Source organism: Columba livia, chromosome 2, assembly GCF_036013475.1.
Source record: "Columba livia isolate bColLiv1 breed racing homer chromosome 2, bColLiv1.pat.W.v2, whole genome shotgun sequence".
Classification (NCBI taxonomy): Eukaryota; Metazoa; Chordata; class Aves; order Columbiformes; family Columbidae; genus Columba; species Columba livia.
In genome coordinates this window covers 80,006,544-80,025,420 of record NC_088603.1, presented here as the reverse complement: position 1 = coordinate 80,025,420, position 18,877 = coordinate 80,006,544, and the positions used below count along the sequence as shown (strand labels likewise).

Here is an 18,877-nt window from a genome sequence, read left to right as displayed (position 1 = left end):
TTCATTAACACCATTCCCCACCATCACCCTAACTTTAAAGGAAATGCCCCAAACATCTTGGGTAAACAGGAATTCCCTTGATCTACATGCAGCTCTACCTTCTCAGCCTGTGCTTGGAGGGGCTAAGACTTGTAGCATTTCTATGAGGAGAGATTCTTGAGGAAGAGTATTATTTCTGCAATAACTGCCTCATGGGATAGCAGTCAAGGAACAGGGCTGCAGATCCAGAATTCTGAGCCATGAAATAGATTTGATTCAATGCCATAAATAAAGTCCATACCTCTATGTGTAGCTCTAACTCTAGATCATCTAGATTGGGTGGTGCGGTTAACCCACCACACTCATGAAAGTGAGCTCATTAGAGAACTGAAAGGCATCTTCCCTTTTGCAGTCAGAAACATGGGCCAGACAACCTGCTCAGCAGCACCAACTTCTCCCCTTTGTTCCTTCCTTCCAGCTCTAAGAGCCAGTGGCTGGGCTAGGTCCCTGGGGCTGGGCTGACTTGAGAGCTTGGGCACATCCCAACAATGAGAAAAGCCAGTGCAGGACAGACCTGAGGGAGGCATAGAGAAGTCACCCTGGTTGCAGCCACGGCTCTGAGGGCTTGTGTGGCCTGGACTGGCCCCTGGGTATCTGAGCCCCCAGGAAATGCTCAGGACACTTTCAAGTACCAGGACAGGACAGGATGGGTAACAGTTTCTCCTTGCTACTCCTTCCTCCTCATACTTCTCCCCTGCTCCGTGGGCTAGTGTTCCATTGAAAAATATCCACCTCTCTGGTATGGTCCTCTCCCAGAGGCTGCAGGCAAACACCAGCGGGGTCTTTCCCGGGACCCCAGGGGAATCTCTGCGGGGGCGCCGGGAGCAGCTCCTCCCCTCCTCCTGCTCTCCCCTCGGGGCTGGCAGGGCTGTCTCTCACAGGATTTCCCTCAGCCCTGGCTGCCGGGCAATGTTTTGCCCTTTCTTCCCCAGGCTTTCCCCGAGGCGCCCGCCCGTGGCTGAGGGGCTCAGCTGTGCCCTGCGCTGGGGCCGCTGGAACCAGCTGTGTCCAGCACGGGGCAGCGCCGGCCGCTCCTCACAGGGGGCAACCCGGCAGCCCCCGGGGGCTGCTGCTGCTGCCGGCACTTGGGGACCTGCAGCCGGTGCAAGCTGATGTGCTGCAGCTACCCTGGGACATAGAGGCCGAGTATCAGCCAGGCATAACTGTGCTATCCTACCTACCCTGCACACTTCTCTTTCCAAGGCTAACATAATTCTCTACAGTACACCTGGCACCTTTAAGCCAATGTGTGTGTGTTTTGTTGTTGTTCTTTGGTTTGTTTTCTACAATCTAAGTCCAGCAAAAAATATCTTTTATTTTAAAATAAACAAAAACTTTTACACAAGCAGTACGTGATCGGAGTTTTGGGCTTTTATAAGCAAGGTACCTATGCAATGTATGGCTCTTCATTATTTATGAAGTATTAAGGATCTTGGATCCAAGGGTAGCCACATCTTTGTGACAGAAGGCATAAGCAAGAAGCAAATGGGCCCATGGTCATGGAATTTATTCTACTGGAAGAAATATTTTAAAATAATTATCTATTTACAATCTACAATATAGTCATATCAACAGCAGAAGTAGTAAACTGTGAAAGTGCATGAGGTCTCTGTAGGGCAAATAATAATGTTAACAAATGAACTATTTCAGAAGAAATTACAAGCAAAATTTGTTCACAATAAAAGATTATATTCTAGGTGGGATATAATTTTCTCCATTTCCGTTTCATTCCCAAATAAATCCTGTGTGTTTCACCCACCCCCGGAACTGGCAGTTTTCTCTAGAACAGGATTACTTTATAAATTAAATGGTTCTAAAACAGTTATTTTCCAAATAGCAACAATGAAATTAGCAAAAACCTGGTATAGAAGGTTTTTCTGATGACTTCAGTGAAATTAAATCATTGTTTCTGAAGAAAACATCCGTTCAAGTCCTTACAGGATTCAACAGATAAAAGCATGCACATACACACATACTTCTTAATATTCAACAATAGGTTAAAAATGAAAATACCAAGCCATTATCTAACAAAATGGTTGTGACAGATGTACTCTCCACCCCCCCGGAACACTACCATAAATGACCACAGCTCAGATTCAACTGGGGTATAAATGGAGCCCACTGCAGAACCCCATCGAGTTGGATCTTCCTCAGAATGGCACGTCTGCAGTCAAAGATTCTCCTCCTTAGACTGGCCATCTAAGGAAAATTCCTGGAGGACTGAGACACTTTGCCTTATTGGTAAGTGATCTTCTGGGTACCTTTGGGAGTCCTCACTTTGTATGAGTGAGAAGATGTGCATTTTGAATCATCACTCTGATCCCTTGAGTTCAAACCAGCTGTGTAATAACTGAACTCCTAACCAGTATCCAAACCTGTGCTGTATTAATATAACGTTGCTGGAGTGCTGAATAATTCTGGATAAACCCCATCTCTAGTTAGTTTTTCACTTAACAGTTCTGGTTAGAATAAAGTCTGTTTGGAGCTTATTGACTACAGAAATTGACTTTTAAGGTGACAATGACAATACTCTAAGGCAAAATAAGACAATGCAATGGAGTATAAATAAAAATGATATTCCGTGGATGGGGTAGAAGCCATAAGCTGCTCTAGAGAAATGACAGAGGGATGCCTGCTCATGTCGAGCACAGCAGTTAAGAAAGATGACTATGTAAATGTAATATCTTAATGGCATTATTGAGGTAATTTTTTAAAAGCTACAGTGCAACTCAGGAACCTCTCTGTTACTCACCAAACTCCATCAAAAAATGTTTAACCATATATACATAATTACTATTTTACAGAAACTTAGAGAAATCAGGTGAAAAAAATACATTTTAGGGACAAAAATATTTTCTCTCACAACCAATTTTAAGAAGCAATACAGTAAAAATTATAATCACAGAACTAATCTGAACAAACCCTAACAGTTAACAGTTCAGATGCAGCTGACTTGGAGAAAGACATGCAACTCAAAACTAGCTCTTGGTCAGCTTGGGTTGTAGTGCCACCTGCTGAAATAACAGTATTTTTCCCCTTGCAACCATAGCTAATATGCAATTTAAATTAATCCAGTGCATTAGAGGGCAAGACAAGAAGAAAGGTCACAAAGAAGACGAGGTGCTTGAGTAATCTAAGTGCACATCTAGTGTGCCATACACTGAACCTAGCACACTGAGAACCTTCTCTTGAATGACGTCAACCTGCTCTGAAGGGCAATAGTCATCCAAACTTGATCTGTAACAAGGAATTGAAAAAAGCATGAGTACAGATACCACCACTCTCACCACAGTTTTTTATTCTTGTAATGCTCTGTGTCTAGGCTGAAGCTACTTTCAAACCGTGCTGAGTTGTGCCTACCAGTATTAGTTCAAAGTGCATGACAGTGCTTCTCCTCACAACTTTCAATAGCAACAGTTTGCCTGAAGTTGAACAGAAAGACTGGAGCAAATGGGAACCTGACCTATGCATCCTTCTAATTAGACTCTCAACCTGACTCTGACACAGAACATGCTGCAGTCAAAGTTCAAGCACAAGAACTAATTAAAGGACTGATGGAAAGATAAGATTGAAAAATTCAAATGCTACTAGTAAAACAGGTGAGAAAATTTGAAAAACAAATCTTCATAGTCCCTGGGATATAAACATTACTTACAGGAACATTATTACTAGTATCTCTTTGCAGTTCACTGAAAAAGCAGAGTTGACACTTCTTGGATTTTCTATCTGTCAAGATTTACTTAAATGATTCTGTGTTTTCTCTGCAGCAGTGGATAGTAACCCTGCAGTTACCATGAAGTACAGCTTTCTTTTCTTGTAGGTATTTAGCCCTGCTACTTCTTATTGACAAAAACTATTTCATGTCACTTTCTATTAATGTTGCCTGCCCTTTAAGGGCACACTTAATATTTCTGAAGTGATTAAATTACAATAATTTGTTGACGGATGCACTGTGGCCTTCAAATTAGGTTCTCCCAGGACAGATCCCTGGTTCTCTCAGGTCCCTGGCCTCAAAATCCATCCTGTTGTCCCAAATAGTTTCCCTACAGTCCTGGAAGCACAACTTTTATCCCATACAAAGCTTTACTAGAGCTTTCTAGGATATAAATAATTTTCAGCCTATTAGATGAAAACCACTTCTGTCAGGAGTTGCACTGAAAACAGAAATCTTATCTGTAGTACAATGAACCCTAGAACAAGAGAGTAATGAAGTTGTGATTTCAGCCCATGAAAGCTTGTACAAGCTGGCTTTGCTCTAACTGGCACAAATAACAAAAGCAGTGGAGATGTACGAACTCCAGTGACAGCTGTCAACTGCAACACACACAAGGCCTCATCACAGGCTCTGTGTAACGTGTGCTGAAGCTCATTAAGTCACGTTTCTGCTGCTTTTGAAATCTGCGCTAGCTGCTCCAAAGCCCAGCAAAACCAGCCATCAGTGCAGAACTTTCCCTTACCTGTGTAGATACTGTCACTGCCTTATGATCAACATTTTCAGATGTCAATTTTCACTGTACTGTTAAGATGTGCCAACCAGTGCTATATTGATTGAATCATTTAGCTTCAGTCTGAACATTTTAAAGTATCTACATAGCCTTACCGAGCAACTGTCACCAGTGTGGGCTTAGGCATATCTTTTAGTAGAGTTTTAATGGATTGTATGAGGCCTTCAATCTCCTCTTCACCACTAATATGGTGGGGAAGCTCCATATAATCACAGGTCAGACCAGCTTGATGGACCTGATGTAAATTAAAGAGAGATTTAATTTCTGTTGATGAATTATTGATATAGTTTACCCGTGTAAAACGTCTCTATGATACCTTCTCTAGCCCAGTAGGTAACTTACACCACTTCAGGCAGTAAGAGGGTTTTTTGTTTGTTTGCTTTTTTTCCTCCCAACATGTTCTTTAAACAAAAATAATAAAATTCTGGAGGTTGTATGGATTGTTTTATTATCTCCAGTACATTGTTCCTCTCCTATGAATTCAGAGCATGCTGCAGCCCTTGAAGATGATAGGTCTGATCTTTTACAGAGAGGTACCTTAGGTTCTATAAGGTATATCGACAGATTCTGGTGAAGTGAAACCTTCCTTCACAGGAAGTACCCTGAGACATCACCATCCTGGAACATCAAATTAATGCTGCCTAAATATAAACAAGCAGAGTAGAATTTTAGAATCTTTAAAAAGAAAAGCTAGACTACATAATAAAAGACATATAAAAAAAGGGAAAGTACTGAAATCTCACAAAGTGCTGAATCGAGAAGCAAACCTGAAATGAAGAGTGATCTTTTCCCTCCCTGTTGAAGCAATGTTTTTGAAATATGCCTACTTCCTGTACTTTTCCCTAGCCACCTACCATTTCATAGTCTGGGCTTTCCATCCTGGCTTTCAAACTGTGAACTAGCTGGACAAGTGCCTTCATTCTGAAGCAGAAACAAAGCCAGGCTGTTACATAAATGCTTGGAAACATATTTACCATAAGTGGTTAAAAAACAAACAAACAAACAGAGAGATAAAAGAAGTAGAGGTTATCATGGTCTAGGGCTTGAAAATGAAATTTGCCCCTCTGTGTCATCTTGCACCCGAGAAAAATGGAAATTATCAGTATTATTGTACTGTTTCACTAGGTCTCTCTTAGTAAGCCCCTATACTCATACCTGTCTCTGGTAAGGGTTCTTTGCACTTATTTTAGGGCAGACCTAGAGAGAAATTGTTGTAGCTTAAAGTTGCCTGAACTTGATTGGAAATGCTTGTGATCACTGATATACTGGTCTGGCAGTAGCTGCTGCATTTGATGGCAAAAAAAGAGTGATTCTCCTATCAAGGGAAAGCTCAGACTTTTGCTGTTCCTTTTCAGCTAAAAACAGTTAGTATAAAAGCACAGAGGATGCTGCCAGGATGTTTTGTGGACACTGTCACTCAGCTACAGCCTTTCATTCATTTCCATTTTTCCACAGAAAGCAGAGCCTTTGGGAGCACCAACATCCTTCTCCATGTCCTCTGCAGTTTGTTGCTTTTTTGATAGCTCTGCTTCACAGAGATCACTACATTTTTAGTCACCAAATCTGCCTCCCTCTACAGGCAACAGAATTTGCATGAATCTGTACAAGGATGATCTTGGAAGGCTTACCACAGCACTGAAGACAGCAGACTGCCTTTTGTTTTGTCTGACTCTTTCTCCTCTAGAACTAAAGGAAAAGCAGTAGCCTTGTGTAGATCCTATTCAGCTTCTCTCTTTTTCTGTTAACAAAGTGCTAGACTAATCAGTTCCTAAACTACTGATTGCATTTTACACCATTTAGAAATTTCCTACCCAGGATATGAAGCCCATTTCTGTATGGTCTCTTCATCATCATTGTCACATAAATCTGCAAATGCTGCTTCCAGGTCTTCTAGCTGATGAACACGGTTTTCAACACAATCCAGCAAACCCTCCTTTAAATAAGCACATAAAAAACTATATTAGGAAAATAAAAGAGAGGTAAGAATGTCATGGCTTATTCTATGATTTAAATTCTGAAATGACTGAGGTACTGCAAGTGAGGATTCAGAAACAACTGATTCATTACTACAGAATATATTTTCAAGAGGATCAGAATGAATACCTGCAGAAGCTGTTATACCTTCAGAATAAATCACCTCTCTTTGTTCTGTCTTTCCCACAACAAACGAAAAAAAGTCACATCTACATTCTGGCAGAATATGCCAGGGAAAGCTAAGATACTGTATATGACTAATTATTGGATTTGTTTCCATAGCACAGAAATGCTCATATGAGTACGAGCTTTACATTTTTATAATGAAAGGAGAATTTATTTTTTAAGTTTAAAAAAAAAAGTAAAACAAATGTATTTTCAGAAAAACAAAATGGGCTATTTGATGCTTTGAGGTTGTTTCAGCTCTGTGTGCCTGAAAAAAACATGGAATTAATTTAAAGTGCCATTTACTGCTCTGATCCTGCAAAGGTTTATGCCCTTTCTTAAAAAGTTCAGAACACATAAAGAGGCAATCTTTTTGGAGTGAGGCTATATACATGAATACAGCTGTACATGCAAACATTTGCAGAAAGTTATCTTAAATAACATATCAAATGAAAAGCAATGTTTGGCATATTTGGTATTAAAAATGCTGTGATGTGTGATGGAAAATTGTTAAAAAGCATATTGGAATAGATGGGTAACAATTAAGAATGTAACGATTCCCTCTTAGGACTCTGCTGGCTGTATCACATAACAGATGCTGCTTCTTTTGGCCAGTGGTGTCAGCTTTGGGATAACTTTAAGAGGAGCTGAGGGTATCAACCATTCATGAAGTACAGCTTAATAATCCTGGGGTATGTATAAGATACTTTTCTAAGCAGCACCAGTAACTAACCTTAAAGACACATCCAATCCCCCTCTATACTACTTAAAAAATATAATCAAACAACAAAAAAACCCAAACACCACACTATTATCTGGTAGTATTGTAGAAACATGCATCTAACTGTACTCCAGAAGTAGGAAAACAGATTTTAAGAGAGTAGACATTTAGGATTTTTCTGAAACTTTGAAAAACACCAAGTTCATTATCTTTCTACCTTTGAACCCTTTACCTTTACTGTCTCACTATAAAACTATCCATTGATCTGGTTTTGCCTTGTTCAGTTCTACACCTATCTGTTACTCACTGCCTGCTAAGCATTCCAGTTGTCTCCTAGAAATTTGTTGGCTTTTGTAAACAACTTAGGCCCTGAAATCATATTGGGCACTTACATCACAAACATTTACCCCTTTTACATTTAACTACTTTTTAAATATGTACTTGTTTTTATTGTTGATTAAGAAATATGAACATCAATTTGACAATCTTTCACACAAACCAGTTTCTTTATACACACATATTGATTAGGATTCATTAATTTGTGTTAAATCTCTCTGTACTAGTGTTCAGATGAGATTACAAGAGCAAAGACAAGACCTTGTTTAGAAATCACTTGGTGTAATGACCATCAATATGGCTGTCTCCATGGTTTGGGCTCAGGGCTGAATGACTGTTTTGGCAGTTACAGCGTGATTCTGAAGCACACAATGCATAGAATGAAAAGTACATTACAGTGGTATAATACTGACCTTACCACATCTAAATAAATAGGTAAAATACTAGTTAGGCATTCAACACAGTTCTGATTATCAAGGAAGAGCAACTGGAGCAAGGAAGAGGAGCACTTGGAGGAATAAAAAAAAAAAAAAAGAGAACCACAAAAACCCAGACCAAAACAAACCACAAAGCAAAACCCTGTTAAGCCATAAAAAGAACAAGATTGTAGATGACTTATTATGTTTTAATTTCTTCCTTGTCAATTATCATTTGTTTACAGAAATTAATCTTCACACTTATGCTAAATATTTATGCAATTCATATGTTTAACCAAAATGTTTAATAGGAAAGAATTCCTAAGATGCTGCTGATTAGCATTCAGCATGCTGCACAACCTAATTGGAGATCACTTCATTTAGAACATTTCATAGGTTCCTTCCTTGCTGTAACTCATTTTAATTGGATAAATCAAAAGAATCATTCCCTCATACATCCCACAAGGAAATACCATACCTCTGTTGCATTTCTATGAGGCTTCTTGAAATTGTACAACTCTTGCAATAGTTCATATTCTGTCTTCGAAAAAGGAAAAAAAAAAGAGGCAAAAAATTAGACTCTTCAAATGAGAAACAAAATCTGCAAAGCTTCCCTGCTTCAGAAAAATAATTTGATCCCCGGGATCATTCCTGTGCTCTAGTACTGCAGGCAACTCTATAAATGCAGGTGAGGAAGGGGCTGTGAGGCTTGAGAAAGCAATACTTCATGGCCCCAGCCAAACATTTTGGAATTGCTTAACTTTAAACCTGACTTCAAGAAAAACACCTTTAAAATCTAAGTATTTACAGTCTTTAAAAAGTCTCTGAAATAAAAGGTAGATGTTACTAAATGAAGGTTCCAATGAGATGTTGAGTAAACTGAGATGGCAGATTTAGGCAGGCAAAACCAACAGGAGACTCTGATTGTAAAGGAAGACAGGACAGGTAAAGGCTTCAGGCTGGCTGGCCAAGAATTTCACAAGTGAATTATTACAGGGTCTTGTCAGCTCTACTCCTTGATAATACCCAGGTTTAGTTAACCAAGGATAAACAGATCTCATTACTTACTTAACAGCATTAAACAGGTGAACACTCATGAATTTTTCAGAGCAGAGCGAGAAAGGATGGGAAGACTATTCAATTTTTATAGAAATGCAAAGCATATTTAGGGCAATGTTTTGGATTTTAGACTTTTTTTGGTGGGAAATCAATACTCTCCTGGATTGGTGAACTATATTTGCTTTTTAGCATTTTCTTGGACTTTTATATTTCAAGTGTTAACTTGGGAAAAATTTTCTGATGGAATTATCATAATTTACTATAGAGGGACCACAGTTAAGAAATATTAATTGCAAATGAAATCATTATATCAATAAAGGTACACTGGGTGCTCTGGGCAAGTCCACTTCAAAAAGTGGCTCCTATAATTAGGAACCTATCATAGCACGAAACTCAAAAAAGAATAAGAAACAAAACAAAAAGCTGCTCCCTCCCTCAAACTGACTCATGTCCAACCCCAATCCTTTATTACTTTATTCAGAATGTATTTCAGCCTCTCAGAGGGGTATTGAATTTTATTCTTATATGGCAAGACCCTCACAGTGCTTTCCCTGTGCTGTTTGCTTCTTTTTGTGATTCAGAACAGCTGGCACTGCACATTGTCCAAAGATACTGCGATCATAAATACTGAATGTCAAAAGCTACCAGAGGTCAAGGACCCTATATTCACTTCTTTAGGGTGAACAAGGAAACCGTAGTCTAGCTGAAACTCAAAGATGTCAGATGTTCTCCAGCACAGGGTGAAGTTAAAACAGTGTTAACAAGACAGATGTAAATGCTACAAGCAGTCAGGATATTGCAGAGGAATTTGTAAACCTAAATGCCACACCGAACTTTCAGGGTATATCAATTAGTTCCTAAAATCCTGTACACATCAAGAAAAAGTCCTAACTGCTTTGCACCGTTGAGGATCTATATATTTATGACTCTACACAGGTGAACTACCTTTGCTGTGCAGCCAAGTTATAAATGGAATACAAAGCAGAGTCTCAAACTCAAAGCCATTACATCAGAGACAAGAGCTGCTTGCTCATCCTCACACACAGCACTGCAGACAAAGAAAATGAGAATAACAGCCTCTCATTGGGATAAGTCACTACTCTTTAGATGATCACCACCACCATGCCTTTTCAAAGGGCAGAGTCTCCTGATACCATTGTGGCTTTCCAGCATCATAAAAAATGATACCATCTGTCCTGCCCCCCTGATGAATCTTGCTGTAGGTATTTGCAACATCATCCCCAGAAACCCAAGTGTAGCTTTTATGTCCCAAGCAGCAAGCAGAAGTGAGTCACACAACTCTGAGCTTGGATGGGCACTAAATACCGATTTCATACATAAGGAATTTAGGTTGTTGTATTAGGCTGTAACAGCCTTATTAGGTTGTTGTAACTCTTTGGAGTGTACACTCGCTTAGAACGCTTCTCCTTCACATATTGTCATGGATCATTAATAACGATCAGCTAATTAGCTTAGATGAAAGTTTCTCCATAGATATAAATGCTAGGACTGGCACTCTTTTGTGAATGACAAGAGGCCTCTCCATTGTCATCCTTACCTTTGTGTACATTTCTTTAAATGGATTTTTAACTGAAAAAAAATCTAAGTCGATGTCTAAAACATATGCATCCCCTTTCTGCAGTGCTTGGCAGACATCTTTAACAACTTTCCTCATTGGGCATTCACCATTTCTGAGAGATCTTGAAGCTGAGCACGCTGACAACGATTCTGCCTTGTTTGGGGCACCTGCATTTTGGACTTCCTTCTTCTCCAGACTTGGGGTGCTGCGATCAGGGTCACCAGGAGCCACTGATGAGGAGGCAGAAGTGGTGCTTGCTGTGTCATCTGTATTTAGCTTCAGTCTCTTAGCAGATCCTGCTTCACCATTTTCTTCCTGGCTGTTTGATGCTTCAGTAGGATTGATGAGAATGACATATAAATTTAAAGGCTTCTGGTTTTCTAGCTGATCAGCAGGGACATAAAGACCATCACTTAAAAAGTAATGATCTGTGCCCGTAACCCTACAATTGACAATAACTCACAGTTAATATACACCTTCACAAAGAGCTTAGGAAAAAGCATGTACCCTTAATGAATCCTGAGAAGAATGAACAGATTTTTGATGGGTAATGAAAGCAATAGCATACACAAAATTATTTATTTTCATTTGCAGGTCTTTCAGTTGAAGTTTTATCTACTTTATTCCTGAATCAATCTATTAAAATTCATTCTATATTTTTTATTATAGCCCTAGGAAGTTTTGAATGGTTAAGAAAAAGATTCTACATTATGTACTACTAAGGTTAATTTGTCTTTAAAATGCAATTCAATGGCAACATTCAGAATTTAACAAGATATTGTCAATATTATGGAATGTAAGACTGCAAAGCTATGGATATTTTATCTTGGATTCCATGTTTTTTACGGAAAATTCTGTTAGTTGTGTTTGAGAAGTGCCCTAAAACGCAAGGATACTGATTTAGTAAAAGTAAAATAGTATGAATTAATAGGTAGCATTTAACTTTACCACCACCAGAGATTCCCTGTTCTAAATGGGAGAGGGCAGGTAACTCAAGGACCTCCATATCAATGGTTACAGTGAAAATTTTAATAATATTATTTTCAAGGCATATTTCAGCACATGAAGCCTTAAGCATCATAAATTCAGATTAAAAAATAGGCTTAAGAAGTGTGAATTTCTGCTCACACTTAAGGCCTCATTTGATTACAGGGTGGCATCATCAATCAACCACAAAGAAAAATGATTTCATGAGCAGCAGAAATTTGAAGCTTAGTTCCCTGGTCCCATGGCTGGATTATCCTAAGCATGCTAAGGTGAGAGTCTGGATCACAACTCCATCTTGTTGATGGGGCATTCACAGGGTCTCTTCTCAGAAATTCTCCAGGGTTCAAAACACGCTCATGCTACAGCCTTTCCCTTAGTGGGACACTAAGATATCTATTGCCTAGCCACCTGCTACCAAAAAAACTTTTAGGAAGTTCGTATTTCTTTCCCTTTCTTCCTTCATTATTTTTGTAAGCCTAGAACCTAAAGAACCTTCTTCAAAAGGCAGCTGGAAATGTTGTTTTCAAGGTTGCTGAGGTGACCAGACGATCTGTGGTAGCGATATTCAGCCATCATGAAGTGTTTCTAGATATGTGCTAGTTCTCATGGTTAAACGTTACTGAAAGCACCAGCTTTTGTCTGACTGTTTAGGTTTACTTTAGGACTCATATTCAGAATTGTAGAGCTTTTGTGTTTTATTTTAGGTGGTAAAACAAAGCATTTCTCTGCTGCCTTCTGTTTCCTCCAAAGATTTATTCTGATATGCTGACAAGAGACATGATTTGTAAATGTCCATATAAGCTGTACACAACACACTGAATATGGCAAATGTAAAACTGTCATTGACACCAGAACTCAAATCACAGAATGATTAAGATTGGAAGGAACATCTGGAAGTCTCTCATTAATCATCTAATTGAAGCAGATCTAACTTCAATGCTAGGTAGAGGCTACCAAGGGCCTCATCCAGTTGAGTTTTGACTTTATCAAATGAAGAATTTACTGTCTGTGTACCTGTCTCAGTACTTAACTAGTATATTAACTTTAAAAAACACCACCACCACTACCACATGTGAGAAAACAGAATCATCAAGGTAAGGGAAGAGATTTCTCCTCTTGTTCAGCACCAGCGAGGTCACATTTGATGTGCTCTGCCCAGGGTTGAGTCTCCAGGACAAGAGAGACAACAACAAACTGAAGAAGGGCTGCTAAGGTGATTAAAGGGCCAGAGCATACAATGGGCAAGCTGCGGGAACTGGATTTGTTTTGTCCTGGGAGGACTGAGGAGGATCTAATTGCTGCCTTCTGTTACCTAAATTCTCTGTTAAAGATCACTACTTTCTGAGATTTTGACTTTATTGAAGAGAACTGATTTAAAACTTAGGTTGCTGAAATGAAATGTGAATAGTTAGAATAGTTAGAAAATAATTTAAGGCACAATTTTAACTGGATGCACTCACACAAATAGTCAGTCACATTAGGTCCTATGGAACTCAGAAATACAAATTAAATTTTCATATTTAGCCAGGAACACACACACACACACCAAAAAAAAACAAAAAAAAACCCAAAAACCACAAACCAAAAAACAAACAACAAAAGAAAATAAAAGCATGAAAAAATATAGAGATAGCCTTTCATAAGACAGATGACAATTTACCTGATTGTTGTTGTTGATATGTCTTTCCCAATTAAAAAATGGTGTTTTCCTTCTGAGATCTGCTGCGACCAGGGTGGGTGAAGCCACACTACTTGAGAAATATGACCAGCATAAACAGCAGGCATAATCCAGTTCTCAATACTTAATTCACTGTAATGAATGGAGAAAGGCTGGAGATAATATTATTACTTTCCCTGTAAGTAAAACATGGTCAAGAACACAAAAATCATCTTCCACATCTTGAAAGCCCCCATGCAAATTATCTGAAATTAGTACTCTGTGTAAGGTTCACATCAAAGAAAGAAAAAGGGGGAAATCTTTAATCATAAGATAGACCAAAAATGTCTACAGTAGAATTTTAAAAAGCCTTACATAGTGCAATCAGCTTCACTCTTAGTATGGCACTTTGATTATAAACTACACAGACTTGTTGCCCTTTTATTCTTGATACCTCACACAGAGGAAAGTATAAGGAGCATCATCAACACCATTCTAAATAACTTCAAACTGACCTCAGGAAGTATTCTATTGTAAACTGCTCTAGGTAGCTTTTAAATATAATCTCAGTAATTAAAGTGAGTCAATCAGCACTTACAGAATAGCAACTTTCCTGATTATCAAAGCCCTACTCTTAGATGTATGTTGTAGACCACAAAAATTCTTATTCATTCAACAAAGAAAACAAAATATTGATTACAGGTAGCATGACACAATTGCTTATTGCCCTGGTTTTGTTAAAAACAAGACCGGTTCTCTTTTAGTGATTTTTCTTTCAGCTCAGTTCTTCTAGGTGGCTGTACTTTTCTGAGTTTTAGCCTGCATATTTTTCATACGATGCTGTACTCGGTGCTGATAAAAGACCAACGGAATGCTGAAGAAGCTCATGTTTAGATTTATTACTATGGTAGCTAAGAAAGACTGATAAGTTTTCCCACGTTCCATTGTGAGAGGGGCGTGTTTGAGGAGGGGTGGATAGAACAGGTGACCAGAACGGACCAAATGAGGATCAACAGAAGTATTCCATCCCATAATCTCCATAGCCCCTATAAAAGAGGGTGATCACGAGGGCCACGCTCTCTTTGACCATGGCCGGCATCTAGAGAGGACCCTGACTGTCTGCCTGTGATCTACAGGCCTCAGGCCCTGCATCCCTGCAACCAGGTTCCGGTTTTCTGTGAAGTCCCGCCCATGACTTCCGGGGACCTGAACTGCACCTGCTGGAGCCGTCAGCTCCGCACACCCAGCTCCTGCTGCTGGAGTGACGCCAACTCCACATTGAGCACTTGAGATTGGTTTTGTATATTTTGTATATATTCTCTATTTATTAATAGCATTAGTAAAACCCTTTAAAACTCTGCAACTTGAAGCCTAAGTCTTTCTTCCTTTCTCTTATCTTTTTTATCATCTTTCCGATCTAAAGGAAGGGTGGCAGGAGGTAAAGGGGATAACAGAGAGCGTCTGCCATGGTTTATTGCTGCCTTGCCTTAAACCTTGACACTTACATACCAATTACATAATTTTGTCATTGCTGTAAATTACCATAACACTGAAGCAATTTAAACTTATTTTAAAAGAGGAAAAGACAATAGCAAAGATAACTCTGTGGCTTTTTACCTTCCTAAGCAGTTGGAGGAAAATATCAGTCTTACTGCTCTTAACAGAAAATCTTGTTTGACTTCACATATTCACCACGTCAACACAGGAGCTGTTATTTCAATCTCAAAGTCAATTTTTCAGTATGAAGAAAGAAAGGCTGTTTTAAACCCACAGCTCTTGATACATAAAGCATCCTCTCAGGGAGCTGTCCTGTTACTCAGAGGAACTTATTGGCCTAATAACATGATATACTACTGAATAACTAAATGAAGTAAATTTTAAGTCTTAAATCGCTTGATATGTGATCTTAATATTTGATCACATTCGAAACTCACAAACATAACTTTTTCTCTCCAAAAAATAAAGTTTTCAGCAAAAGTGAAAAGACAGAAGATACAACTTGAGACTGACTTACATCTCTTTTGTTCATATCTTGTATGCAGTCATAGCAACATTCACTCTAAATCAAAGACAGCAGGAAGCAGACTTAAAAGTATTCTGATGCAGTACCCAGGACTTACCTAAAAAGAGCTTCTTTGTCAAATACAGTGTCTGCAGGCATATTCACAGGAATAAGAAGGTCTGGATGGGAATCAAGATGAACAAAGCTGATGTTACTGGCAGGAAGATGCTTTGAACCAATGGCACGATAGATGAAAGGCAGCACCTAAAACAACACAAATAAAAATATTTCCACCACAACCAATGAGTTGAAAAATGCAATGGCTTCAACAGCAAAAACACTAGTCCCACTCTTATTCTTTTAGAATTTGGTTCAGAGGGAGGAGGAGGCAGCAGAAAACAATACAAAGGGGGAACAACTCCAGCAGCAAGACGGCTGATGAACTGTAATCATGGGCCCAAGAGTTTCACACAAGAAGCTGCTGAAGAATAATAGCTTTACTCGCTCTTTCCTTCTTCACAAGAAGCTGCTGAAGAATAATAGCTTTACTCGCTCTTTCCTTCTTCATAGAAAGCCTTGTTTGCATAAGCAATTCTCACTAATCATTCAACTGAATTGCTACTTTTTTTCATTTACAACTGAGCCTCCTCTTCTGCAGAATATTGCCCCTGCATTGCCTTCTCCATGAGAAGCTTCCTCACCATACATGGGTGCTGTGAAGACAAAACCATCTCATTACTTGTGCTTTATAAGTCAACTAATAGAAAGTGAAAACTGACCCCACCATCATTTCACAGAATCACAGAATCGACTGGGTTGGAAAAGACCTCACAGATCATCGAGTCCAACCCTTGGTCCAACTCTAGTCCATTTACTAGATCATGGCACTAAGTGCCATGTCCAATCTCAGTTTAAAAACCTCTAGGGACGGCGAGTCCACCACCTCCCTGGGCAGGCCATTCCAATGCCTGACCACTCTCTCTGTAAAGAATTTCTTTCTAATATCCAGCCTATTTCCCCTGGTAGAGTTTAAGCCCATGCCCCCTTGTCCTGTTGCTAACTGCCTGGGAGAAGAGACCAATCCCCACCTGGCTATAACTTCCCTTCAGGTAGTTATAGAGAGTGATGAGGTCACCTCTAAGCCTCCTCTTCTCTAGACTAAACAACCCCAGCTCCCTCAGCCTCTCCTCATAGGTCTTATGTTCAAGTCCCTTCACCTTTAAACTTTAAACTTTAAACTTTCAAGTCCCTTTAAACTTTAGCTGATCTTTTAACCTATCCCCACTGAAGAAAGGCCTTAATTCCCAATCCCTACATGATTTAGTGTCTTCAATAAAGAGGCTACCTTTATTAACTGCTCGACCTTATCCCCTGCTGAAGGTCTTCACTCAAAAGTGGGAAAACCAGGAGATGAGACAACTCATCAATTTATAGTGTAGCAAACCACTGAAGTACAATAATGTAGGGTGGTGAAATGAGAAAACTGATGGCTGATTCATGATATCTCTTACACTGAACTGCAGTACAGGGAAACCCTCCCACAGTTACAGGACAGTAACTGCCTTAGCTGCCAGAACAAACCCAGCAAGGATTGTGAAGCACATTCCTAATATACAAAGAATGTAAAGGCTGCCAAAAGATTAGGCAATAAAAATTACACATGATCTCTACATTACAACAGAAATTGAGATAATTTTTTGGCACAAAACTGATTAATATGACAAATCCTGTGTACTGCATGGGCATAACCTTAAAACATGACTGACAGCTGAAATTTGGACTGGATTCCATCTGTCTAGTAATAAATTCCTCAGTTTAACCACTACGTATGTACTAACATACATACTACTGTAGCAGCAGACAAAACAAAGTTAAAAATAACAGCGGTTCCCTGATCCATAACTTTTACTTATTTGGAAAAAGGAACAGATTAGGCCTACCTGAAAAACCTACAATCTTTGCAATTAAAGTTTCCTCTCAGGTAAGCGTTACTACAAATTGTGAGACTAGGAGAGGGTGGAAGACATGAGTGACTAGGATCTCTAACCTTGCAAGTTCTCCTACTTTGGATAAAGAATAAAATTTCCTGTATACCAGCTGTTACTATTAATCAAAGTATGATGCATCTAGTGACTCCTTGCCCTAGAGGAACACCAGTGTCAGCAAAGGACTATATAAAGTTTTTCTGAAGTTCTTACACTTTGGGATGAATGGCCATATATGCTTTATGCAACACAGACCAATGCATATATACAGATGTACTGAACACCCTGCACATATATTTAGTATGAACAGACTTGGTTAACTTAATTGAAACCAGAAGTATAGAGAGCAAAACAAAGAGAATTAATAGTCATTATCTTAGTACTCCTATCACAGTGACACCCTTAGTCGTTGGTTACCATGGAAAAACAGCTGTCACAGCACCATATATTTCAGCGAGTCCTGGCAAAAATTATCTGCGTTAAACTGTGTTCTTACAAGCTCAGAACATTATTTTCCTTAATAAATTTTATTACACTAAAACAGAAAACAGAAACAGCAGTTCAACAGCAGCTCCTTTTTCACCCCCTTGTTTAACGGATTAAGTAAAACTGCAAAGTTCCAAATTCAACATTTCTCAAGCGGCAGCCAATCCCCAAGTTAGTATGTGATTATATTTATCAACTTTGTGTCAACATGCCATTTCCTGTGTAGGGTTGAGTTCCCAATACTAGCTAATTCTAAGAGCAGCATAATGTAGGTATGCAGGTAATACTTATTTTTAACTGCAACAACTAAGAGTCAAAGAAAAACAAAAAAAAAAAGACTTAGCAATAATTAAGAAGATACCAAAATCCAATCATGGCATTAATCACTGAAACGGGAAGAAAATTCAGGTCACCTGGACACTGAACTTATGTTTCCGTAGCGCAAGAGAGAGCAGGTTTAATATCCGTGCACGGCTGCGAAGGTGGGGAGCTATTCTCAAGGAAGCGCTCGGAGCGGGGAGACCCGTTACACCGTTACACCACGGGAAGCCGCATCCTGCCGGGTTCCACCATGCCCCCCTCCTTCGCTCCTACCTACATACACACCGCAGGGAGAGAAGGAAGAAAAGCACCTACTCCCCACGTCCCACCGCCCGGCCCGGCCGCTCAGCACTCACGTCCTGGTGGTCCTCCACCACCCACACCGGCAGCGCCGGGTAGGCCCGCAGGCCTCCCCCGCGGGACCGCTCCCCGCCGCCAGCCACCGCGGCCCCGCCGCTCATGCCTGGGCGGCGCCGGGCCCGGTGAGGCCTCACAGCCCAGCCCAGCCTCTCCGCGCCACTGTCTCCCCGCGGGCGGTGCTTCCGCCGGCAGCGCCCTCCCACCGTTTTCCTCTTCCGGACGCGGGGCGCTGCGGGCTGGGCTGGCCGCGGCGGCGGGGCGCCAGGTGGGCACGGCGGGCGCGGC

General features: G+C 40.0%; 2 protein-coding genes across 6 annotated transcripts in view; one reads left to right on the top strand and one right to left on the bottom strand.

Moving 5' to 3' along the window:
- Positions 1-1,388: 1,388 nt before the first annotated feature.
- C2H5orf22 (chromosome 2 C5orf22 homolog) lies at positions 1,389-18,740 on the bottom strand. Of its 4 annotated transcripts, none has more exons than XM_065052607.1 (9): positions 18,589-18,740; positions 15,559-15,704; positions 13,442-13,591; positions 10,774-11,236; positions 8,635-8,697; positions 6,356-6,477; positions 5,399-5,465; positions 4,640-4,779; positions 1,389-3,276 (listed from the first exon to the last, which is right to left on the bottom strand). In XM_065052607.1, exons 1-9 carry the CDS (start codon positions 18,691-18,693, stop codon positions 3,144-3,146), a joined length of 1,389 nt encoding a protein of 462 aa, XP_064908679.1. In that variant the 5' UTR covers positions 18,694-18,740; the 3' UTR covers positions 1,389-3,143. The 4 variants fall into 4 exon arrangements, with proteins under 4 accessions (XP_064908679.1, XP_064908680.1, XP_064908681.1 ...); XM_065052608.1 differs by having other exon boundaries at positions 18,548-18,674; XM_065052609.1 differs by lacking the exon at positions 18,589-18,740 and having other exon boundaries at positions 13,442-13,635.
- Positions 18,729-18,877, top strand: part of DROSHA (drosha ribonuclease III) — a 75,732-nt gene continuing 75,583 nt past the window's right edge. The window contains exon 1 of one of the 2 annotated variants that reach the window (XM_065052600.1): positions 18,729-18,857. The gene's annotated coding sequence lies outside the window, so the exon portion shown is untranslated. The remainder of the gene's footprint in view (positions 18,858-18,877) is intronic. The other variant, XM_065052601.1, reaches the window with a different exon arrangement.

Excerpts from the sequence above, each read along its gene's own strand:
- C2H5orf22 (XM_065052607.1), bottom strand. The coding sequence starts at position 18,693 with ATGAGCGGCGGGGCCGCGGTGGCTGGCGGCGGGGAGCGGTCCCGCGGG. Across the intron at positions 11,237-13,441 it reads ATATCAACAACAACAATCAG|GGTTACGGGCACAGATCATT; the intron begins GTAAATTGTCAT and ends TGTCAATTGTAG. Across the intron at positions 3,277-4,639 it reads ACACTGGTGACAGTTGCTCG|ATCAAGTTTGGATGACTATT; the intron begins GTAAGGCTATGT and ends TCCTTGTTACAG.